The sequence below is a fragment of the Electrophorus electricus genome, chromosome 1, assembly GCF_041902795.1.
Source record: "Electrophorus electricus isolate QZ-2024a chromosome 1, ASM4190279v1, whole genome shotgun sequence".
Lineage (NCBI taxonomy): Eukaryota > Metazoa > Chordata > Actinopteri > Gymnotiformes > Gymnotidae > Electrophorus > Electrophorus electricus.
Window position 1 is genome coordinate 34,418,056 of NC_137497.1, and position 25,506 is coordinate 34,443,561.

At 44.0% G+C, this 25,506-nt stretch overlaps 2 protein-coding genes across 6 annotated transcripts; both read right to left on the reverse strand.

Moving 5' to 3' along the window:
- Positions 1 to 735: 735 nt before the first annotated feature.
- scap (SREBF chaperone) lies at positions 736 to 21,128 on the reverse strand. Of its 3 annotated transcripts, none has more exons than XM_027005320.3 (23): positions 21,034 to 21,128; positions 17,784 to 17,984; positions 15,000 to 15,120; positions 14,551 to 14,708; positions 14,115 to 14,323; positions 13,835 to 13,940; positions 13,525 to 13,697; positions 12,155 to 12,281; positions 10,941 to 11,053; positions 10,658 to 10,752; positions 10,210 to 10,308; positions 9,871 to 10,083; positions 9,357 to 9,721; positions 8,725 to 8,871; positions 7,109 to 7,310; positions 6,820 to 6,935; positions 6,070 to 6,562; positions 5,777 to 5,862; positions 5,626 to 5,708; positions 5,362 to 5,528; positions 5,141 to 5,221; positions 4,603 to 4,809; positions 736 to 4,135 (listed from the first exon to the last, which is right to left on the reverse strand). In XM_027005320.3, the coding sequence occupies exons 1-23, from the start codon at positions 21,108 to 21,110 to the stop codon at positions 3,890 to 3,892; spliced, it is 3,885 nt and encodes a 1,294-aa protein (XP_026861121.2). In that variant the 5' UTR covers positions 21,111 to 21,128; the 3' UTR covers positions 736 to 3,889. The 3 variants fall into 3 exon arrangements, with proteins under 3 accessions (XP_026861121.2, XP_035382384.1, XP_081572874.1); XM_035526491.2 differs by having other exon boundaries at positions 20,938 to 21,126; XM_081716748.1 differs by lacking the exon at positions 17,784 to 17,984 and having other exon boundaries at positions 21,034 to 21,114.
- A 105-nt stretch (positions 21,129 to 21,233) lies between these two features.
- On the reverse strand, positions 21,234 to 24,442 carry elp6 (elongator acetyltransferase complex subunit 6). Of its 3 annotated transcripts, none has more exons than XM_027005361.3 (8): positions 24,187 to 24,442; positions 23,901 to 24,014; positions 23,712 to 23,790; positions 23,526 to 23,596; positions 23,318 to 23,442; positions 23,020 to 23,221; positions 22,468 to 22,620; positions 21,234 to 22,035 (listed from the first exon to the last, which is right to left on the reverse strand). In XM_027005361.3, exons 2-8 carry the CDS (start codon positions 23,952 to 23,954, stop codon positions 21,913 to 21,915), a joined length of 807 nt encoding a protein of 268 aa, XP_026861162.2. In that variant the 5' UTR covers positions 23,955 to 24,014; positions 24,187 to 24,442; the 3' UTR covers positions 21,234 to 21,912. The 3 variants fall into 3 exon arrangements, with proteins under 3 accessions (XP_026861162.2, XP_026861161.2, XP_026861163.2); XM_027005360.3 differs by having other exon boundaries at positions 24,154 to 24,442; XM_027005362.3 differs by having other exon boundaries at positions 24,410 to 24,431.
- Positions 24,443 to 25,506: the final 1,064 nt, after the last annotated feature.

Sequence of the window (25,506 nt, forward strand, 5' to 3'; positions counted from 1 at the left end):
CTTCAAATCAGGTTCCCTTTTAAGAAATCAAATACTCAGGCAAGTGCGTTCACTGAAAAATCAGCACTAGGATGGAAAGGAAGACGTTCACAAATTTAAACCCACATTGGTCAAGCCTGTCGGCATTGAACAAAAAAGAAGTAGGCCATCAACACTATGCTTTAAAATAGTTGTATTACACTTGTTTGCTATTTATTTTGATTAAAAATTGTTTCGTTTCATGAATGAGTCAGTTATGCCACCTTTATCTTGGCATTGCTTGACAGGCTGAAATACAAAACACTTGTTTTCTGATCATCATCATCAGGAACATTTAATTTTTGTTGACTAGAACAAGCATATTCGAATTATTACTGAATAAAAGAAGCAAGGACAGCTTTCAGAGGAATCACTAAGATTTTCAGAGTACACTTTCAAAAAGTGGAAGGGGGGGAAAAAAAAAAAAACTTTTAAAAGAAGGTGGTGGGGGACTTGTAGATTAGGCCAACACTCCCATAGATATAGTTACAGGGAGTAGTTTACAGTAACATTTTAAAATCCATTTAAAATGACTGAAAGATTAAATAATATATTATCCAAGCCTTGTAAGTGGGTCAATCACTCCAAGCCAGATGTGCCCAAAAGACAAATGAGGACTTCGTTTCATTAATGAAAGTACAAGCAGAAGCAACACTTTTGCAATCTGGTAAGCATCTCTTCTAATGGTAGGTACACAAGTACAACAATAAGCAGGAACGAGGTATAAAAACCTTTTTATTTGCAAATTAGTACAAAGGTTTGTGTTAAAAATAACAGCATATTAGTTACATCCTCTACTGTCTGTGTACCCTGTGTGACATGGGGGGAGGAGGAGGACCAAGTTACTCAATATTTACATCCCACCATTTGCCTACTCCTCTGCAGCGGCAGTGCGGGTGCTCCGTGCTGCCGTTTGCATTATTCACACAGCAATTTTCCTAAAACGTCTCAGCTTTAGTGAGTGACACTGCCACGTGAGGACAAAATCTACAATATAAATAGCATTGTGGGATAATTTTTAGTAGGAGGAAGACTTCAGGACAGCTTCAACTAACCCAAATCAGAGGGGGGGAAGGGGGGGGAGCAAAAAAACAACAAAAAAACCCTCCAATTTTTATTTCCCACTTCTAACATTATTTGGCCTAAAACTAGGCTTCACCTTAGAAAATAAAATTAGTGTAAACTTTGGAACGCCACAATCAGCTGCTTTTTTGATGGTCACACACCTTGGACATGTTGGACTGCTATTGTCTCATTTGTGGACAGCTTTGCCATGAGAAATGGATCACTCTGTGTTGGTCAAGTGCTTAGGCCACAACACCCACGTGTCTTTCATTAACAATCATAACCTGAGACAGGAATTGTCTCTACCTCAAATCACCCCAAACTTACAGGGAAAAACAAATCACATTTCCACTGAACAAACTTTAAGGTCTGGGAAACAAAGCAACCAAACTAATAATCTTAAAACCTCAACATAATATTTACATTCAAAGAGCCAATAATTTAACATACATTTACTGTTGTGTGCGTTTCTACTCATCTAGGCTGAGCACGACACATGTTGCAGATATAACTATGGACAGTTTTCTAAAAATGTTTTCATACCTGTTTTTAAGAAAAGGAAAAAAACAAAAAAATATGTCAAATTTCAAATGGCTGATGCTTCATATAAAATCTGACAATTTCATCTTCACCAGGATGCTTCGTCTGTCCCTGAAAGAGGACCTAGTTATATTATTTTTGAAAATTAAGTTGGGAGCCATATGTAGTATCACTAGTGTGCAAATAGTGACATGTACATATGACCATTTCTTCTCCAACCTGTGAGGGCAATAAGTGAGAAACATAATTCTTAATTGAGAGAAAAAAAAATTAAATACCAAATCCCTCTTCACAGAGGATTAAAGAATAAACATGCATCACCTTCAAATATTTTTTTTTAAACTAGAAAATCCTCCGATTTACAACCCCAGCAATCTGTGACAGGACAAAGTGGCCTTATACTTTAAACATAGTTTCATCTCCTGAAAGGGACAAAAGGACTTGTTGACCACTGACGTCATAGCCAACAGTGAAGGAAACTCCATGCTCAGTCAGCACATGCATCACTGCCCGGGGACTGACTATGCATTTCATAAAACCACACTTTCTATCTGCGCACACGCATATTGAGCATGTTCCTCTAGTCCATGTCTACACTGCATACTCCTGCTGGCTGGAACAATGTATTTGAAATGTGGTGGTAATCAGCATTAGCTCTGCTGTCCCTTTCATTCTGTTACAAGATGGGCACCACTGTGTGCTATCCTAGTGCTGGTCCATTTGCCTGAACTGGTTAAAGCAGGTACGTCAAATCTGGCTGTACTGGAATTGGCCATGAGCAGGTGTCCGGTATTCTTGGACTTACAAACCCCTACAGCGGTGATTTCCCCTCAGCACTACAGATACAGTGAATCAGCCTCCAGGAAGCACTACAAAAGTACAGTAACAACCAGAGGAAATGCTTGTTCATACATCATGACCTGCTCATGGTTTTCAACAGCAAAAAAGGTAATCATTTTAAGACAAGAAAACGCAAAGAAACAGAGAAAGCCCGTTTCTCAGCTGCACTGCAGAATGTAAATGAAATCCACTAGAACAAATATTTCCAACTGCACCTGGATACACTGCATTATTTAAAGTGTATCAGATATGGGGATTAAACTAAACCGTTACTGGAATATACATAAATAAAGTGGAAAACTGTGCAAAGAAGATTTTTTTTTTAAATAAGTAAAAAACATTTGGATTCAGTGTGAATCCCAGTGCAGGGCTCACACAGATGAGTCTCAGAGTTGGACAGTGTTTTTCCATCTATACAGGAGGCAACACAACTGAAATTCCCAGTTCTATTCTGAACCACCATTTCTCCCCAGGGGGAAAAAAAAAAAAGTATATATTACATAACTATATATTACAAAGTAGAAAAACAAGAGCACTAACTCACTTTTGTTACTGTCCTACTCATTAAATGTTTACATTAGTCAAAGCTTTTCGTACAGTAAAATTTGACATCATATTAAAAGGCATGTTTAGCATTTTCTTACAAATTGTTAGAATTGTTCACTAATAAATAAGGGATTTTAAATATTAAAAAGTGAAATTTCCCCATCCCCCTTTTTACAGGTTCAGCTGATTGCAGTGTGCCTATTGAACAATCGAACTCGTCTATTCACACAAACTCTCATTCTCGTACAATGAGTCACACCAACACACGTGCCCCACCAGTGTAAAGTTCCATCTCTCGCTCCCCCCCCCCCCTCTCATTTCAGTCACTCTAAAATGCCTTCATGGACTTGGTCTCATCTCTCGTTTTGTTTGTCAGGCAGCTGTTACCAGCACAGGGTCCCATTCAGATGCTGTTGGTCCTGCTGTAAATGCTGCACTGGAGATCCACACTCCTCTTGCTACCCAGGTGCTGATCAACCAGGCAGGCCGGATGAGCCCCGCCCCATCTCTGCACAGATGAGCCCCGCCCCCTCAAGGGTGACGTGCCACAAGCATTCGCACAGGCATTAATAAAAAGTATGACAACATCCCATTTCAAGTCATATTCTAGCAAAAATATAAAATGCTCTGAGAGAAGATCCAGAGGGCGATTAAAATATATCATCATCATGACCACCACCACCGGACCTGCCTTGCATCCCCTTATTTCAGTCACAACAAACTAGGAAGTGCATAATCCAAGAAAGCTGCCGAGTTGTGCCAGCCAAGAGCAGTTCTGTCTAAAGCCAGGCCGAAGAGCTGCAAGTGCAGCCCGTCTCGCCTGTGACAGCGGCCTCTTCCAGACACACGAGTGCGGGAGGGGGCGGCAGCACTCGTGCGTTTAATCCAGCTTCTCCAGCACGGAGGGCACGTAGACGAGGCTAAGCTCGCTGCCAAAGTCGCAGACGATGGCGGCGTTGTCGAGCACGAGGAGCTGGCGGACGGGCTGGCCCTCGCCACTCTGGCCCAGGTAGACGGTCTGCAGCAGGTCGCCATAGTTCAGGTCCCAGAAGGACACGCAGCCCTGGCCGCCCGTCACCAGCAAGCTCTCCGAGATCACGCCAAGACTGGCCCCACAGCCCACCTCCTGACGGGCACAGGCGCAACCAGACACACACTGGGTGTTAGCACACGCTTGCACATTCTGTTTTACATTTGTTTGTCTTATTTTGGGTAGCTCAACGGTAATGCAGCCAACAACAAATGGAATCCAAAGGGAACTAGAATTATCTAAGGAGCATGATGCTATCTCGGAGGTCGGCTCCCAGAAGCCTCCATGCCAGTAATCAGTTATCAATCAAGTAGAAACAGACGCACAGCTCTAAACAGCAGTTTCATCGACAAGTAATAGATAATCCTTTTTTTTGGTTGTCTCCAACCCTCTTCCTGGGGACCTATTCAGTTCCTGACATGATCAGACAGTAGTAGCATGATCAGGTATGGTGTGTTATAATGTGATAGGAAGGTAGATATTCAGGAGGGTTAGTGACACCAGTCACACTGAAACCAGCCGTCAGTCAGCAAGATTTCCGTTGGTCAGTTTCTTATACACACCTGCTGTATAGAGTAGAGCTTAATGCCTGTGCTCCGGTCCCAGATGCAAATGAGGTCATCCAAGCCACTGCTGAGGACACAGGAGGTGGTGCAAACCAGAGAGGTTACATCACCACGGTGACCATACACATGGCTCACGCGGCTGCCTGTGAGGACATCCCACAGGCAAATGGCTCCATCCTGCCCCCCACTGGCCAGGACCATGGTCTGGAACCCAGCACAGAGGAAAAGACCATCAGATAACTGGAGTTTAACCAGTTACAGCATTAACTAGGTTGTAAATCCAGACAGCCAATAGTACTGGACCATGTCAGAGTTTAGCAGCTCCATTCAGAAAGTAAAACACTGCTAAGTCGCGAGACAGAGCTATACAGTGGTAATAATAATAATAATGAGGAGCTACATTTATATAATAACTAAAATCACGAGGGCACTTTACAAAACAAAGGGAAATAAATGAATGAATGAATGAATGAATGAATGAATAAGTGTCCTTTACTAAAAGAGTGGACAAACGGGTGGTAGAGGAAGAGCTCACCTGGTCTATGTAGATGGCTGTGATGCCACCTGCATGGCCCTGCAGGGTGAAGAGGCAACAGGAATCCTCCAGGCGATACACCTGCAAAACCATGGCCACTTACCAACTCGTGTGCATATAGACACGTGTGTATGCTGCATACGTGCTTGTCCAAGAGGGTGCCTGAGTGTGTGCATGAGTGTGTGTACGTGCACGTGTGCACACATGCCCGCCTCCCTTACTCTCACAGTGTGGTCCTGGCTGCCCGTTACCACCCTGCCTGCTGCAGCTCGGAGCACGGTGATGGGCTTCTGGTGGGCACACTGCACGGAGCGGGTCAGCTGGCAGCTGATTACATCCTCACTGCTGTAGCAAGGTGAGGGAGGCAGGCTGGCCCTGCCCGGTGGTCCTGCCACACACACACAGGTGCAATATGTGCATTAGTTTGCACTGATGTTTGTGTCCGAGTGAGTGCTCCCGGCAGGCCACGTTAAGCCCCACCTTACCTCGGTACTGCAGCAAGCCCAGGGGCTTGTGTATGTCCACTGTGAAGAAATCTAGAGAACCGTTCAGACGGGCCGCCACAATCCTGCAGCACATGACATGACGGTCAGGACCTGGCTGTACGTGTGTGTGTGTGTGTGAAGACAAGCTTGCCTGTTGTTGAGGAAAGCCAGGGCTGTGATTCCAGAAGATCCATCCTCATTGCAGCACCGTAATGATCCCTCTACCGCATCCCACAACTGGGAACACACGCACACAGTCAGACAGCTCTTTGCATCTCTCCGCACACTATAAACATGTCTAATAAATCTTTTTTTGCCCTCTCAGTCTCTCCTTTCACTAACTCTCAATTATGTAATGTGACAAAAGCTTGGACATTGTTCATATATTCACATGTTAAGTGAATAGTGAAGACTCCACCTCTTGTCCTCTTCTTTTCTCCTCACCTCCAGTTTGCCACTGCTTCGCCCGGCTGCTATCAGGTTACCCCTGAGCTCCATGGACCACACCGAGCTGTCCCAGTCCCAGGGGGCCAGGAGGACCTGCTCAGGAGGTGCGACTGACTGGTCCCCCAGACTACGGCGTCTCTGCCGGGCCGCTGGTGGAGAGGGCGGGAATGGTAGCGGCGGGGACGCCTCATGCTCCTTATACGCCCGCTCCACCAGCTCTCCAAAGTCGAACCCGCAGCCCGGCATCATCTGCGACGGCGGCACCTCCCCGAAGTTGGTGTCTATGAGCGGCGTGAGGTCGGGCTGGTCCCCGAACAGGGCGGGGCGCACGGGTGTGGTCCGCCGACGCAGGGGGTGTTCATTGTCCATGATGGGTGTGGATGCATTCCGAGCCTCTGGCCCCAGCAAAGAGTCTGCATCATAGGCGGGGCTGGAGGGATCCCAGCCGTCACGGTGCTCCCAGCAGCCACTGCTGCTGCTCCTACGTAAACTAGAGAGACAGAGAGAAAAGGGAAGAAGGCAGACAGGCAGACTGGCACAAAGAGTCAGACCAACAGGGATTCAGATTAATATACCGTCACTGCTGTTCTGAAATTAAAAGTTAATATAATCCATGCAGTCTCCAAATCCAAGTCTTAGCAACACACCCTACCACTACACCCAAAAAGACTTCCATAAAAGCATCAGACAGCGAGATCGGAGATCACAGCTGTAGCGAGCTGTAGTATGTGTGTGTATTGCTCATACCCGTTATTGGGTATGACGGTCAAACAGTCTCCAGTCTGTGCGTCCCATACACGGATCTGTCCTGCTAAACAGCAGCTGGCCAAGAGCATACCATCATTTGCAAGACACTCAATGTCCTGCATAAACAGAGAGAAAGCAAGCACCTTAGCTTTGGTGAGTGTGTTGTGTTGGTATTTTAAAGGTGAATAATTACTCTATAACAACAAATGCAATGTACTGAATACATGTGTGTATGAACATGCTGTCACACTATTCTGTGGTGATGGTGTGTGTCTGTCTGTGTGTTCACCATGCTATGGCCTCTCAGCAGCAGCGGGGAAATCTCGCTGACAGGTGGCGAGTAGCCGTACTCATCGCAGGGCAAGTCTCCACGGCGACGGCGGCCATGCTGAACGCCATTCTGTCCATAGTTGCGAGGGCAGAGCACACGGTACAGACAGAACAGCAACAGGACCAGGAGCACCCCGGCAAAGAGCCCCAGTGCAGCTACCCTGCGCACACACACACACACACACAGACACACACTCTCAAATTCAAAATCACATGAGGCCACTGCAGCTAATCATCAAGCAGAACAAGGGTACTCGTATTAACTGCCTGTGCTATACAAGAATATTCTCATGTTAATGATCACGCTGAAGTCAGGGACACATTCTGACCCTGAGTGTCCTTTGCTGGGGCCTTGTTCACATCATTCACCAGATAAGCCCAATTGCAATGACCTAGAAACACTGACCCCTAGGTCGACCATGTGCACACATGTGTATGGGAGTATGCACGCTTATGGAAGCTTGAGTGAGAGAGTAAAGGCAGGTTTTGAAAGGTGCTGGTCAATAAGTCAGGCAAATGCCTTTTTTTGGATTTCACAACCTCAGTTTTCGTAGAAATTAACTTCATCAACTTCATGAACTCTTGCTTTTTTTGGTAGGCTCCATGGGAAAACTCAGAATCTCTCAAAAACCACATATGGTTTCCCAGAAAGTTCACAATGGCCTTCATTCATAAGAACAATGATTTGAGTGCAAATAAAAGTAAACCATTTCTGTACCTCCCACATCCCTCAGTCTTGGAGGAAATGGTACTATTAGGAGCGGTCTACCACAACATTTCACCACTTCTACTGAAAAACCTACAAAAAGGAGAACTGCATCTTTCCAAAAACTGCTCACATACAAATATCACTCTCTGCAATTGGGCTTACCGAATTCAACTGAAGATACTTAGAGCCCTAAATAACCTCGCTCCTTCATACAATTCTGATCTTCTCCTTCCTTACAAACCTCCTCACACCATCAGATCTTCCTCAGCCAGGCTGCTTACTGTTCCTTCCTCTAACTCACATGGCTATGGCAAGCGTGTTTTCTAGATGTGCTCCTCAACTCTGGAAAAAAACTTCCCCCTCTGGTCTTCAACTCTCTATATTCAAATCTGACCTTAAAAAAATAAAATCTTTTCACTTGCCTATGATACTTCTCAAGCATCAACACACCTTTCATCAGCTCCTACCCATGTCCTATACGTGCTTTTTGTAAATGTTAAGTATACTGGATATGTTGTCCTATGTCTGTCAATGTCTTTTTTTGTACTGCCTATTGTAAGCATCTGAGGGTCCCTTTATTTTTATGTAGCACTTTTCAATGTATTAAATACTCAGAATATCAGGTCCTTGGCATAGCTGCTTATAACCAAAGAGGGCGCATTCCTCAGAAAGCTTTATTTGAGCTCATATGTATGCAAAAGTATCTACATTCATGCTAAATACATAGGAAATGTAAAAACGGACATTCAGTCGTGATGTGAATTTGTGCCAATGATTACCAAGGCTGTGATCAGGACTATTTAGCCCAGCAAAGACAATAACCTGCTGTGCAGGTGTAAAGTGATTGCTCCTCAAGGAACACTGACTTGTAGAGTGTGAGGTCTGCCTGGAGCTCGGTGGTCTTGGCGCTAGTGCGGGGTGCGTGCTGTGTGTCCTGGGGGTGGCGCGTCTCAATGGCCTCCTGGGGACTCAGGTGCAGCGTGACAGGGATGACGGGCAGGATGCTTATGTACCTGTGACACACGGACAGGCGTGTCCAGATATCATGTTCCTGCTGCCTCTGGTTCTTGCGCCAACCCTGAACAAACCCGATTAGTGCAGTCTGCTCTTGATCAGTGTCATCTGCTCCTGCTCTGCTTTATATACTACAGCCATGTGCAATGGACAGGGTACTAAACTCTGCAGATGGGTAGAGTAAGGATTAAGGTTGGACATAGGTCACCAAAAGTTTAATATCTAATCAGTCCATCTTATTTTCCCTGTTCGTGCTCCCAACACAACTGGGCTATGTAATCAAATGCTGTGGAAATCTGTTTACTTGGCCCAGATGTACTGATGGGAAGAAAAGATCAAAAACATATCAGCTGTCTCATTACATTCTGCATGAGTGACTGATTGGCTTGTCATAAGAGCTTTTGGCAGGTACAGTAATTGTTGTCATCAAATGACATAGTGGAAAGCAGACAACAGATCTGAGAACAGAGTGGTGGCAGCTTACCTCTTGGCCAGGGTGATGTTGTAGTAGCTGAAAAGAGAAGGCCAGTAACGGAAGGACAGTCGTCTCCAGACCTCCTCATCCTCTGAGCCCCAGGTTATCTGGGGGCTGGTCAGAGGGGCGGGGCCAGAACGTGCTTCTCCATGGCCCTGGGATTGGTTCTCAGGTAAGGGGGTGGGCTCGGGGGCCGGAAGCACATTAAGGGTACTGGTTGGGTCTCCGCCAGGAAACACTGGAGCCACGCCCAGGTGAGGAGGAAGTCCCGCCTCCCCAAGAGGGCTCTGTTCTGACACTTGAGCAGCCAGGTAAGTCCTCAAACCTGCTGGGTCAGTATAGACCAGGATCCCAATCCAGATCACTGTACCAACCTGCACAAAAAAGGACTGATTCCAGAGAACTGCAATGTAGCCTGGTATGCAATGTGCAAAGGTGGGAATTCCATTAGACAGAGTTCAGTTCTTTAATAGCTGTTTGTAGGCATCATCTAAGTCAGACAAGGCTAACAGATGAAGCTCACCATGATGATCCGCTGTGCCAGACGAGTGCGGGCAAGGAAGTAGACCACACGCAGCCTCTTCGGCAGACGTAGGTTCCGGAATGCCGGTGCCTGTAGTGTGATGGTGTGGGGAGATGGGCGGGAAGGGGGCGGGGCTTCCCGTGGACGTAGTGGGCCGGGTTTAGGAGGGGGCATCCCCGCCTCAGCAGGCAGACGCCTGTTCAGATCAGCCAGCTGTGTGCATGCATATAGGAGTGTGTATGAATGTAAGGCAGCATTACAGTGAGAGAGAGAGAGAACGAGAACTACAGTTTAAAAAACCAACATGCACCATTTAAATGAGGTTGGAAAGGTTCTGACCTCCATGCGGCGGATGTCAATGGACAGAACGGTCGTGAAGAAGAACATCTGCAGGAAGAAATCTGAGACAAGCCCCACCACAGCAAACAGGCAGAATTCCTGCAGTACATTTAAATAGGACATCTGCAATCAGCTCAACGGCAACAGAACACACGCTGTGTGAGGTAGCAACAGGAGAGGTGCCGTCTACGAGAAGGTGACTAGATGGAACAAGCGAACGAAAGAATGAATGATCACACACACAAGTAGCGTGGAGCTTTCTCTCCCTCTCACTGCAATTGTGATCTTTATAATCCACTGACGAATTGAGGACACAATGGGACAGAGAACACACACACACACACAGTGATGTAGATGGCACATGGCCATTGTCTGTTGCAGACAAACAGTTAGTGTACAGAGCATTTAAAAAAATATCAGCTTTCAATGACAGTGCAGTGAGGGCTACCTGAATAGCAGGGACCAGGGTGAAGTATCCAATCAGGATGATAACCAGCTCAGTGGCCATGTTCTTCATGATGGACCAGCTCTCACTACTCAGACCTGAAACCACATACCAATAATAAATGATAAAATTAGGACAGCAATGCAAAAGTATGGTTCATATCCCAAACATGTTAACATATATTGGTGAAATCATATTAGTTCAGATACTATCCAATCCCCTGATCTTCAGCCACTGTCCAGAAGATGCACTGATGCGCACTTAAGGAAGGCAGAATTGGCATTACCCTGGGCGATTCGAAGTTTGACCTCCAGGTCAACGGGTGTCGACACCACAGACTTGGTGAGCACCAGCACATTCTCGAGGCCGATCACAACAACAAGGTATGGGAAGATCTCCCTTCAAGAAAAGAAAAGAAGAAAAAAAAAACCACAGGAGAGCGTTAGCCCATCTATGAGAAGTGAAACAACCCATCTAGTGAGAAGTGAAACAACCAAAACCACAATAAAAGGGAAGAACAAGAGATAAATTAACGCAACAAAAACAGGAAACAGTTTTATGAATTAGACATAGTAATTTCAAAATCTTTAATAACTGAAAATATTTAATGTCTTCAGCTTATACTCCATGCACTATTGAACCTATTGAACTTTTTGTGGACTTCCCAGTATCCATGTGTTCAATGAGAGCTGAACATGCTACTGAAGTAGGTCATGACCACGCAGGTGATAAGTTGAGAAGAAATTACCAATGTAATTACTTGGAAACCTGCCCATAACCGCTAGCCTGCATAGAACTTTGGTCACTCTGCCATTCGCCTGTGTGGGTTAGCCTGTGCTGACTGAAATTCAGCCTATACTTTTGAGTGGATAACTCATGCTCACACCAGTAGGGCACATTACCAGCAAGAGCAAGCAGATTGGCCCATGAGGACATGACCCCACCCACATGAACCTCTGTCAGTGGAGGAATCTAGTTCTGGCCACCATCACAGTGCTGTCCTCACTGATTAATTAGTTACACATCAACCTATCACTTTGATCAATAGTGCAGGATCAGTGTAGGTTGTAAGTTGAGAAAGCACTTTACATTCTTATACACATATTTATCAATATGAAAGAACAAGTTCTATCTGGATATCAAGCCCATGACCTTGATCGACCAGCTTTATCAATAAACTACAGGAGCATTTACAACCAGCAAATAACAGCAATCATGATAATCACGGCCTGTTATCATAACTTTTCTTTTTACCAATAGCGATTCATTGCTATAGCCATTGTATCACAACATTTATTGTGTGTGTGTGTGTGTGTATATATATATTCCAGCCTGGAGCATGGAGGAGTAAATGTATATTCTATTGCTGGCTTACTATTCAGTACCAACTGTGCGAGTGCATGCTTGATTGTTGTTATGCACCACTAACGGCTGCACAAGATCTGTGTGAATGTGTCCCCTCGCCCCCCCGCAGCTGTACATGTGCCAGAGCACACTCACCCTCCGTTGAGTGTGGGCGTCAGGCCAAAGAGGCTGCACAACCCCACAGACATGAGCAGAGAGCTGAGCACCGTTACCACGGCAGCCAAAGCCAAGCCCCATTTGGACTTCACCATGTCAATTTTACCTGAAGGGGCAAAAAAGGAAGGAAGAGCCAAAAGAAGAGAAAGCGAGAAGGGGGATGGAGTCGTATGATGTGGGTAGTGATACGTTTATGACAACACAATGAGAGGTCTGCAAGCCCTTCAAGTGCTTTTAAGAAAATAGAGTTTTATAAATCTCACCATTCATATTTATATATTAAAATAGCACCATAGAAATGTCTATTACAGCAACAATAGGAAAGGCTGCATCACACAATTCTTCTGCCATTTACATCTAACTGTAGTTATGACTCTACTAATGTCAAGGCTTTAAAAAAAAGTCTTTAAACTGCATACAGTCCAGAAACTGCCCAATCGAGACTCCAGATGTGGGTGTGTGTACAGAGTTTATTGCCAGCATGGGTTGGGTGGTGCGCATGTATGTATGTATGTACGTACGTATGTATGTGTACAAGCCGGGCTAAGATTTATCGCAATGAACCACCCCACCCCCACCCCATCACACTCCATAATCCCAGTGCCACATGGTCCCTGCTCAGAGGGCACATGCCTCTCACAGCCACTGCAGGCCACTGGCCAGCAGAGAGCCCCACTGAACACTGCTCTCCCTGCTCAAGCATAGCAGGTTCAACACACACAGGGCTGGCACTTTGATTCAGAAGCTGCTCTTTATCTGCAGACTAAGCATAACCAAGTTATCAGATCAATTCTCAAGCTAACCATATTCATTTATCATTTTGGCCATGATGTGCATCATACTGCATTTACAATTGGTCTTTAGTCCAGAAGCATTTTCAACAGATTTTAATCTGGTATCTTAAAGCCCTTTATGGGGTGGTCTGTGAAGCATTAAGTGTAAACGTATCTGTCTTTCGGAGTCATGATTGACAACCAAAACCCTTCCCCCACCCCTTCAAGTTTACATCTTTCTCTACATTTAGGAAAATTAAACACACCACACAAAATTGCAATTAAAAAAGCAGCTATCAATATTTACATATAGCACAAGAACATAGGAATGCAGGAAATTGGTTGTCAGGTGGTATAAGCAAAAATGTATTTTCTGTAGTGAATAGCAATGAGATTTCAATGTGGTTAAATAAAGACACCTTTGATTATCAGAATACAGTCCAGATACAAGAAGCATGAAATGACCTGTGTAAACAGGGTCAGAATTGTTGAGCCCTCAAATAATCATCACCTAGATCATTACATTAGTGAATGTGTGAAAGCACTTAAAGTATGTGGTGAAGAGGAGGAGCTCACGGGTAGAGAAGTAGATGTAGGCAAAGAGGATGATGTAGGTGGTGACCAGTGGAATGAGCTCAGCGATGCCAATCTCCTCCTTGAAATGCACGTGCACCATGTGGTCCTCACGCAAGCTGCAGTTCGTAGACGGGTGGAGCTGCTTCAGCCGAGCTCGCAGGCTTGCTACGAACCTGTCTCGCGCGCACACACACACAGACACACACACACGCACCATAAATCTGTAGTCCAGCTCACAGACTGGTGTATCCATGCAGTATTCCACCAGTAAGCATGTGGTGGAAGGTCACGTTCAGACGCTCAGACCGACCTTGCATCATAACTGCTAAGGGCAATGGTGATGGTGTAGGTGACCACTCTCTTCTTGCTGTACAGACTGACCCCCGTGCTCTTCCCTGGGACTCCAAACAGCAGGTCTACCACACACACAGCCAAACTGGGCTCAATTACATTATCAAAGTGGTCAATAAATAGCCACATGAAGTTAGGGGTGCTACTTATTTATTTTTATTTATTCAAGAAGTGCAACATGGTGTGTATATTCAGAGCTCCAGGCCCAAGAGCCAGTGATGTCACTTCCTGTCTCTTGCCTTTTAGAGTGGCAGACGTGTGAAGGCCTTTGGGCTCATGCTGGTGGACCGTCTTCAGAATGTCCGGATCCGAGTCAAACATGTCACGCCGATTCTGCCAGTAGTTGCCCGGGGAGACCAACAAGCAGCCATGCTCAGGAAGAAGAGACTGCATGCGCCGTAACCCTGGCAACAGGTCTGTCACCTGCAGGCACAGTGACTCCAAGCTTCTGAAGTGAGAACAGGGGAAAGACCAGAGAGTGCACACAAACAAAGGAGATAAGACAGAAGAAAGAAGTTAGGGGTGTGTGTGTGTGTGTGTGTGTATGTGTCAGAAATAGGAAGCAATAAGCAATTATTTGTAGTAAAGAATCATCTTGGGTTATCATGCTACCTGATTTTAACTGACTAACACTATATTGTGCAGGCAAGGCTGGGCCCTGACAGAGCCCCTCACCTATCTGTGTAGACGTGATCCCGGATCTCCTCGAGCAGGCTGAAGACCCGGCCCAGGGGCGAGCGGAACACGTCCACGGGCACCAGGCTGCTGTCCCACGGCGACACTGCTGCCTTCACCAGCACCTGCTGGATGTAGGCCACAGGGGGGCCCCGGTACTGAGGGGGACCAGACAAAAATGAACAAACCATTCACTGAACGAGTCTCTAGAGGAAAACACTGACAAGACCAGGCATTAGCATAATAGCTATTAGCTATTAACTACAAGCAACATTAGAATGCTGCATTTCTTGTTGAGAATGAGCCTTGGGTCAGTCAGTCAGTGTGAATGCAGACACACAATGGTACTACTGTGGTGTAAATGTGAATGTAAGAACCTATGTGAAGCTTGTATGTGAGCATGTGGGCATGTGGGCATGTTCATTTCTAGGACAGAGAGGCTATAGTACCCAATCAGGACGCTCGCCCAGGTCACCCTGAGTCCCATGGGAAGGGACAGAGTAATCCCTGACACCAGTGGTGAACTCCACAGGGCCTGTTCCTGGAAGAGGCAGCTTGAGCAGGGGGTAGCTAAAAGGGGGGGGTGGGAGTCAAAGAAGAACAATGAACCACAGACCTAGATTCCTGGATCTAAAATGACCCCAGTCTCCTACATATTTTCAGTGTAAGAAGAACTGCACCCATTTTAACCGCATACTGTACAGGGTTCCCATGCTCGCCTTAACAAAAGAGGAAGGAGTGGCCCGCATGTACACACGAGTGCACGAGGGTGAATGCAAAGCCCTGCAGCGACGTGGTAACTTCCTCACTCCATCACTCCCTCCCTCTCCCTGTCCCTCCAGCAGCCAGTTGCAGTTTGAGTGAGATTTTCAGCCGCCACAGAGCTACAGTTTTCTTTAGTGCCATTTGGAACTGTGACATTCAGCATCAATAATTCACTTCCATTCAGGCAACCCTTCTAACGGTAGCCACTGTCACAGAGCAGTTCTAATGAGCACGTACGGGGTGACCGTGGCAAGGGCCAAGTCTGAAATAAGAAAGATGTGCGAGATAAGGCTGTTCAGGGTTGAGGTTAAAAAAAGTTTAATGTTCCCACTGGACAGTAAACATTAGGTTCGGCAGGCAGTTCACATGATGTTAGCAGTTCGTCGTTATCTGGTGAGTTCTGGGGTGTTTATTTATTTGAGTATGGAAAGCGCGTGACCTCTGTGGCCGTCAACATTGGGAAACCACCGAGCGGCAGGACAAGTTCTGATGCAACAGGACAACTTTCAGGAACGCAAAGGGCTGAATCACAAAAGTGCCAATCCCTTTGCCCAACAACAGAATGATCCCTGACGGCCCACCATGGAGCTGGGAAAAGAATGGGAAGGGGCACAGGCAAACTGCAGCCGATCGAGACTCTGAATTACAGCACTGCTGGGGCTTTTACTGCGCAGGTCTTCAAACGCCTGCATGTGTCCCAGCCTAGCCACCTGGAGCCTTGTGAAAACTTCCAGAATGTTCCGAACAGCAGCTTTGGTTCGTTTCTGTGAGGACGGCACAGATCACTGTGACAGAGCTGATGATAGCCTCTCTCAGACTGAGTACATGAGCACGATTTGCACCATGAGTAACTCTGCATAACTATTCCACACAAACTCTGTGTGAACCCGGCCGATTAACCGCGACTGTCTTAGTGTTCCTAGTCCACTGTCTTCATGAGCCAGCAATTCCTTCATGGACAGGGAAGGAGTGGGGGGAGATCTCTAGGCTCTAAACACATAAAAGGAGTACATCTGGCCATCCATATGCACACGTAAACACAGACACACGCACCCACTCCGAGGATGGAGAAAAGCATGTTAGTTAGCGAGGATTACGAACTGCAGCACATGGTTGTCTGCTGGCAGCCATGCAAACGGTGAGAAACACGCAACACAAAAACAAAAATTACGCATGTGAAGGTGCTGCCTGGACACACTTTAGTAAGCCTCAATCATTTTCTACTGGTTAATCGAACGGGAGATGTGAGGAGGCAAAATATCTGCCGTCAGACAAGTCTTTCTTCTTGAAGGGATCCGTTCAGCTCCAGCAACCGCCAGCGTCTCACTGAAGGTCTGTGGTATGTCCCTGAACATGAAGTGCACATTCTGATTTATTTAAACAAACCTTCAACTTTCTACTGTGATGAATTAGTTTAGGAGGGGCAATTTCCCAGCAGTGGGCTAGGCAGCCGACTGTCAGGCCTTTGACGACTTGAATCCCAGACCGAAAAAAGAAAGCCCTAAACTGTGCAGCTGCCCAATCCTGGACTTTAAATGCTTCAGATAACCCTTTCCGAAAGTGCTTACTCCATTTCCTTGACAATAATTTATAATCTATTAATGATTAAAATGACACATAGGAACTGAAGCACCTTTTATTTGCCAACACTTGTGACTGCCTCAAAACTCAAGTGGTGTTCATAAGAGCTGAAGAGGGTCTCTCTCTCTGTAAATCGTCACAGTGTCCCTGTCCTTTGGCTCCGGAGGCTTGACTCAAGTCCCTGTACCTTCACTAAGGCTGGCTGTGTTTGGGTGAGCAGCTGGAGGCCCAAACCTGGGTCCCCCGGGTCACTTTCTCACACTCCCGTCTCTCAGGCTGGTGGAGTTATGACCTTTAAGTTCTTCATTCTGTTTTGGCTGACAGTGGCGTAAAAGGAGTGATCTGAGAAAGAGGGGGTTCTCTCACCATGGTATGCCACTTCATTTATCACGCCACTGATCGTGCTACCTCACTGCCTTTAAACATGAACAGGCCCCAGCCTAATCCAGCTCTGGATTTTTTGGAGGGGTCATAGTCTAAGAAAAGCTGGTTGGGTTCAGAAAGACCCATTTAATATCATACTTAATATCTAATATTTAGTTATTGTATGCATCTTGTATGGTATATCTTTGTTTAAATAAATCCTTCTTTTCCAACTTCAGTCTTCCTTAAAATTCTTCTCAGTATGCACTACAGACTGGATCAGTTTTACTTCCAAGACCAACTGTGCAATCATAAGGCAAAACATGTTCAGATTTTTCCTCCAATCTTCATACTAAATAAGTTAATATTAAAATGTACCAACGTGAGCTTGTTTAATTTTCTTAATTATGTACAGTTGTTAACCATTCCACAAGCCTGATACCCAACTGTTTTAAAAATGTGTCATGTGATCCATGATCAGACATGTTACTCCTGTTATGTCACATGACATGTTGGAGACTCACCAGCACGTGAGGATGCTGGCAGAGGTGAAGAGGATAATGGGAACTGGATAGGAGGCACAGAGCAGGCCATGCCGGTAGAAGGCAGCCGAGATGTTCTGCCGGAGCCGCTCTCTGACCGTCATCCTTGGGGGCGGGGTCAGCTGGCAGCCATTTGGCTTGCGTGCGCTGATGGGGTGTGACCACCAGGGGGCATCCAGGGACCTACCCAAACAGTGCAAGTAAATGAATCACACAAACAAACACTGAAGTAATATATTACATTTCCTCATGAGATGTCAGCCTGAACACAGGAAATGAAGACATCAGGCTGGAGAGTAAAGGCATCCACAAGCATGAACAGTAATCACAATATGAACTTCAGTCAGGCACCTCATATGCCACAATTTAGTTTTCTAAAAGAAACTATGTCCAAACGATGCCAAGGTACAAACATAGAGAAACAAGCTAAAAAAAGGTACATTCATCATACACAATCCATTCTACCTGGAAAACATGCCAGAACTGAATCCAACTCCCCACAGTATCCCCACAATAGACCATCTAATCCTTCATTACGCCATTACTGAACACTTTGGCTATGAACAGAGCCAAGGGGAGCTGTTTGTTGGAAGCTGTCTGCCTCTTAGCATAGTCGACAGAGTGGCAACACCAACGAGCTACGATTAGATTTAACAGAACTTGTTATTAGCAGGCCTGGTTCCTTTGAGGTGCCACCAAATCGCTGTAGGGCAGGGCTGGAGCCAGCCTCACTGCTCTGTGAGTTTGACAGGGCTCCTTTCATCAACCATTCACGGAGCTGCTGCTTCTCTCTGGAGGAGCGACACTTCCCCCACCAGGCCTAACCTCCTGAGCCTCTACCTTTCACATAGTTCTATAAATACCCCAAACCTGAAACACCTACATTCACTGGCAACCAAAACAGCAGACAAATGCGGGCAGAGCCCATTCACTCCAACACACACCATACCGATTCAAGGTATTCAAGACAATCTCAAATTCAAAGATGAGCTACAACACCCCACAGTTAAGGCTATTCAAAGGGCTTTAAGAGCTTGGTTATTTATTCTGCTGTAGATATGCCCAAGGCAGACGAGTCAGAGGTTAGAAATGTTGGCAGCTAAGAATGTACTGTTAACAAACTAAAAAGAAAGACCAAATGCACACATCTTATGCCAGAGTTGTTTGTAAAAGCTGTCTGACTTGAAAGGGTCCCCCCACCACCTTTTAAGCTAATAACACAGTAACATGCACATAGTGTACATCAAGATATGCCACATTCCACATCTAAGAGGATAAAAGTCAAGGTGCAATACAATGATCTGCAACACAACTCCACTACCCTCCATTCCTTAACCAACACACATCAATTACATGTTCAAAAAAATAAATAAATCAGACATGAGCGATGAGCTGCAAACCTTCTGTTAAATTGACAAATTCATAAATTCAAGCAAACATGTTACAATCATATTACCATATAGCTCTCATTATCTTATTTGTGTCGTTACACGAGGCACCCACACAAAACCACAGCAACTGAGGTCATCCAGGATTGAGCTGCTGGGTAAATGGCAAACATGATTCGGTGAGAGCGACACACACACTCTATGTAGCTATGTAAGCACTTCCCACAATACACAGAGTACACAGTATCTATAATTGTGGATGCATCAAGTGCAACAAAAAGACTGGCACCATTCCATACAGATAGCATGCTTTGCTCATACTGGACAGCTAGCTGTATACAGAATGCATTAAAGGTGTGAAAACTACTTTAACTAGTTAGCATCAACAGCCTTTTTTAACAAAAAATTTGGGGGGGGGTGGAGTTTTGTAGTCTGCACTGGGCTATGAACGCAATATCATTTTCACTAGAGAATATCCCAAAAACCTTAGGAATGAGAATCTGCCTGTGTTTATTAGCTGGCCACCGACCCACAATAACCCTCTATTACTATTTTTTTTTAAAAAGTGTTAGACTGTTGACAAAGCTTATTTTTCATTGTTGTTAGCGTTCCTGTCTAAATCTTTTAAAGCTTTAGAGATAAACAACTCCATCTAGCCATCCTTGGCTCATTGTCAGCCCCCATAGTTGAACATTGCACCTGCTGGTCATCGTACGTCATCAGTAAGGCTTCAGTGTTTAAGTAAAAATGATAAATTAATAGATAATTAAGTTTTAGTGAACTAATATTGTGAACATTGAAGCATATAATCACATTCATCAACTAGGTAGCTCTCTAGCCAGCAACACAAGACCGCATCCGAACGAGCATGGTGATGTAATAATTAGCTAGCGAAGGAACTAGCCTAAGTAGCTACAAGTTAAGTTTAGGACTTCCAATTTAAATATAGTTAGCTACAAGTTAAGTTTAGGACTTCCAATTTAAATATAGTTAACTAACCTAGCTAGCTACCAAACTGCGAATGATAAATGCCAATGGGATTACTTGATTAATTCAAACTAACTATAGTTAGAAATTAAATTTTCGCACAGACGTTAACAATAGCTACTCAGCGCTACTCAATTCCCTTAGCTAGAATTTTCCTAGAGCTAGATAGCTACCTATAAGAAAATATTAGCTAGCGAGAAACAAAGTTATTACCACCATACACTTGTGGGCAAGTGAAAAATGCAACTAGCCAAACGATTTGTGATTATTCTGTCTTCCTATTTCTCAAAAACGCGCGAGTGAAAATTTTAGCTGCTGGCAAGCCACTCTGGATGAAGACACGCGTTGCTAACTTAGCGTTAACTACTTGCACAGTGCAACATGTTTTGCATTTTGCTAAGCTAGAAACAGCTACCTAACTAAAACTGGCTTTTATGAAAGTTATGTCAAACATTAAAGAGTATGTTTTGAGAAAATATTCGTAAACTAAAATTCATCTGTCTGCTAGTAGCCAAGTCAGGTGCCTGTGGAAAACGGGCAATTAAACTGCAGCCTTTGACAGGTAGCTAGGATTCCAAGGTTAGCTAGCGTTAGCCAACTGCTAACCTAAACAGCAAATCAGCCCAAGACAGCACCAGCCAGCTTTAACTTACGGTAGCTAGCTGGTATTCATACTTCGCAAGGGCCTGCTATACAGCATGTTAGCTACGCCAAAGTGTCAATAAATCCAACTACTGAAGTCTGCACCACACCGCGCTTACCCAAATGACAAATTGTGGTCTTCGTCTGTGAACGCTATCACAATACAGCGGATACGTCGTCTGGTGTTACTACTAATCGGATGTTAACCTACATACCTCGAAAGAGATCCTACTTTGACAAAATCAATGTCACGACTGTTATTTAGCATGCAAATAGAGCTGTGTTCCAACATGAACCCTCAACTTCCAACCCCCTCACATAAAACGCATACTAACCACGACCTCTACAGGCCAAGTATTTGTTTTTCCCTTTCCCATTTCATTTAGTGCCCACAGCGTACATATAAATACATAAATTCGATCAGAGCTGTATCTTTATTAGATTTTTTATAAATCTGTATAATCATTTTAAAAAAATGTTTAAAAAGTTTATGTAATGAGAATTTTATGTTTTTTCCCATATGAAAACTGCACTTACATTATTGTACAATAAAGCCTATTTCATCTAAATACAATTCAAAGACAAGTGTTGGAGGTCTAGCATTCATTCTGAAAAGCACACATGCATAACAAACAAGTTTTGCAATTATATGAGTATCATGTTTTGCTATCAAACCGTGTGCATTTTGTGTTTCAATATAAAACACAGCATCACATCAATACAGACTACATAAAAAGAGAAACATGAACACAAGAAACATATCTGCTGCAACTCTGGTGCTCCATTTATCCTGAGCAAAAAAACAAAAAAAAAAAAAACAAAAAACTTTAAACCCACCACGGCAAGAGATAGCAGTTGTTTTTATATTCTCCATTAGCCAATACTTTACATGCTACAGGCAAAAATATTTCTGTAATCCAAAGTTCAACAATAGTCCAGTGTGACATCAGAATAACAAAATTCTTATCACGAATGATGCTCAAAGTCCTTCATATAGAGAAAGAACCTGTCAAGAACTTTGTACTGATACTGTGTTTGAAGTCAGAATAACAGAACAAGTCTGTCTTCAAGAAGTAGTATTATGGTGAAAACTATTAAAGAACAGCGCTTGAAGTTCCTCTGGCAAAGAAAGATGCCCCCTTGTCATGAACTTTATATTGAAAAATCTTTCGCTGGCTCTGGGCACTCTGTCCTCTTTTTCGCCACCAAACCGCCACCTGAAAGACAGCATGCACAGCACAGAAGTCTGAACTAATACACAATACTGATGAACATAATTAGACATAAATCACCACTATATTTGTTCTGATACACGTGAGAAGTCAGGGGCCTCAAACTGGTCAAACATTTTTAGAATTCTTGTTTTTATGGAATGCCAAGAACAACTTGTAGGTAGAGTAACAAAAACCATATTCAAGTTAAAGCCATCTTGCTCCAAGAAAATAACTTGCGTATAAATAAATAAAAAAAAAGTTACCTAAACAAAAAGTAAAAATAACATTCTATAACAGATAATAGTGATTTAAATACATTCCTTCATGCAGAGATGTTCACTACAAATCATGGCGCAGTCTATTGAAGCTTAGGTACTACCAATCTCTGCTAAGCATTAGAAAAACAGCAGCCTGCTGTACATTTGTGTTCCATACCTGTCCGTGTATGTCCCTGCAGAAACCAGTGGAAAGCCCTTCCACATGCAGAGACAGGCTGCACTGATGAGTGACACCCTGCAGGAGATGACCAGAACTGTACTCTTCTTCATCCCACTCCTCATCACGTCGAACCAGAACTACCATAGTGCCCTGTGCACAAGCCAGACCGATACTAATGAGCCATTTCTTTTGGGCATCTCATAGGAAGACGTCTGCTCTGCAGAGAGCCACCATGTGTGAATTCATACCAATCCAATGAACACCATCCGATTTTTATCCAAAGCAACTTAGAACTAGGTCTGAAGACAAATTTAGCAATTGAGGGTTAAGGGCCCTGCTCAGGAGCCCAACAGTGGCAAGTTGGTGGTGGGGCTTGAACTAACAACGTTCCAATAACAAGTTGAGTACCTTAACCACTGTGCCCCTGTATACAAGTCATGTGCTTGTAAACATTTATGGTTACTTTACCAGAGATTCTGCTTCAGTTTTTTGTACAGGGCTTAGTTGATGTATCCAAAGAGGAAGAAAACTCCACAGCTGATAACATACCGGAAGCTGGGAGCAGATGGTGGCCTGGCAGTAGTGGGTGAAGTCAAGTATCGCCCCGACACTGACACCCAAACTCAGCAGGACACTCAGGTCATCAACCAACAGCACCGGCGGCCCCCACGGCTTTCCGTCATCATCCCCGCTCTCAGTAAGGGAGCTGTGCACAAACTCAAACAGTCCTCTCAGCTCAGGGAATGGAGACCTAAATACAGAAACACATTCACGCTCACAGGACAATCAGTGCAATCTGGCTGAGGAAACATGAGGAAGACACTCAAGTGATCCACAGATGGCTGACCTGAGATAATCAAATGTTTGTATGCCATCACTCGTGCCCTTGTTGAGCAGGACTCCAGGAGACGCCTTCAGTGCTTCGAGAAACACTAGCTGTCCCTTCTCCTTTGCCTGGGTCAGATTCACCCCCTGCATCAAAATATCAGTAAAAAAGTGTGTGTCTGTCAGGCTCTGAACATGGTAAGGCACAGTTAGCAGAGCTCAGCACTTACCAGCCTTTGGCTAACAGCACTGTAATGGCTGAAAGACTGCACAAGACCCAAGAAGCACACTTTGCAGCGAGCTAAAATGAATAAAATCTTGTTAAAATACACACTGAACAGTGTCACAGAATCTTTTCCATTATGGTTTAAGCATTAAGTGTAAGGTTTTGATGGTTTTTAGTTGAATTAACTTACCTCGCAAGTAGAACGTTAGGTAATGATGTATTAGGAAAGACGCATCTGCCTGCTTGTCAGACAGCACGATAAATTCTCTCTATAATAAGAAAAAAAAAGACAAAGTAAGTGCTGCATCATGAGATTCCATTAAAAGTCATTAATAATGTCAGTAGAAAAGTAGAACTGTAGAAAACGTATATGAGATACTTCTTTGAAATTGTCCGGGCTGGTGTTGAGAATGCTGTTTAGTTCTGGAAACATCTCTGGGGTAAACACGTGTCTAGTGGAACTCGCCACTCAGCGTTTATTGGTCCAACATATCTGACCATATAAACAGAGAATCATGTGCTTAACGTATCAAACTGATCTATTTTTTCGCCTAACACAGCTATACTCATTAGTAGAGGTTAGTTTTAGCTAACCTACTTGGCAATACACAAGCACTATAGCTACAACATACCTCCTCAAAGTGATTAAAATTTGTCTTGCGTACCTCATTCACCTAACGAGCCTGGGTAGCTAACATAGCTAGCCTAGCAACTTTTCCCCTCAGCAACTAATTAGGCAACAGTACACGGGAAAAACTCTCACTCATTACAACTAAGATTATACCTTATCTTACTGTACTAGCATGTTCTTACGCCATCAAACCATAACGTAAGCACAACAAACTTTAGCTAGCTAAATCTATAATCAGTGACAGGTGGCGTTAGTACCGAAGGGATAGTACTGAGTGGCGTATTCTTCTTCGCCTACCTTTCCGCCAACACAGGCGCAATGGTGTATTTGCTGCCTCCCACAGATCATTTATCGAATTGCTTAAATCAAGTGAAATAATTTGTCCTACCCCACAGCGTACACAGCTATTATGAGACGTATTTTTGGTTTGGTCGTTTTGCTTTGCACGCCAACACACATGATTTTAAATCAAACAGTGATTATGAGATTAAAGTGCAACAGGTGCAGGGACTATGTATGAAAAACGCTCTGATTCACTCAGTATAAACATCATTAAATCCTCAGGCATGGTTTCAGTTTTTTGTCCAATGAGCTGGATTACAAATCTAAATAACAACAGAAATATGTCACCGTTCAACTATTTACAGGTTGCACAGTGTGATAAATATGTACACCTAGAGATCTGATGTTCTAATCTCGCAACAGGTTTTAAAAAGAACACTTAAAATCCAATTATTCTTCTATTCCTGTTTTCCAGCTGTCCCAGTTCACGCCAGCGTTTGTAGTACCTCAGTGTGCTCATTAATCACTATACTCATTTAACATCTGACTGAAGAAAAAAGAAAAAGAAAAGACCAAATAAAGAAACAACAGCAATAGAAACAGACTGCAATGTAGTCAGTAAGGAGATGAGTGCCAGAGTTTGGGATAGTTCAGGGGCAACCAGTGCATGTTGAGATAGATATCTATTATGAGAAACCACTTTACCTGCAGGGTATGAAAAAAGTGAAAAGTCAAATGTTAAAATGTTAATTGTCAGAAAACCACATGTAATTACAATGTGAATTAGTGGTTTTAACTATAACTTCAGTTGCAGTACAGATCTACATAGATCCATATAATATGTATGTTTAGAATTCACAACTTCATTCCATAGTTTAGCAGTATATGCTTAAGTGTTCTCAGATGGCTATACCTCTTTTAATGCTATAAACACTTTAAAGCTAAATAGTATTGGATAGATGAATGCAGATAAAATTTCGAGTGATAAAAGAATTTTAAAAATTGAATTATTAAAAAAATTATTTAAACATCAACATTTACAACTTTATTCAACCACATGTATACTTTTTTC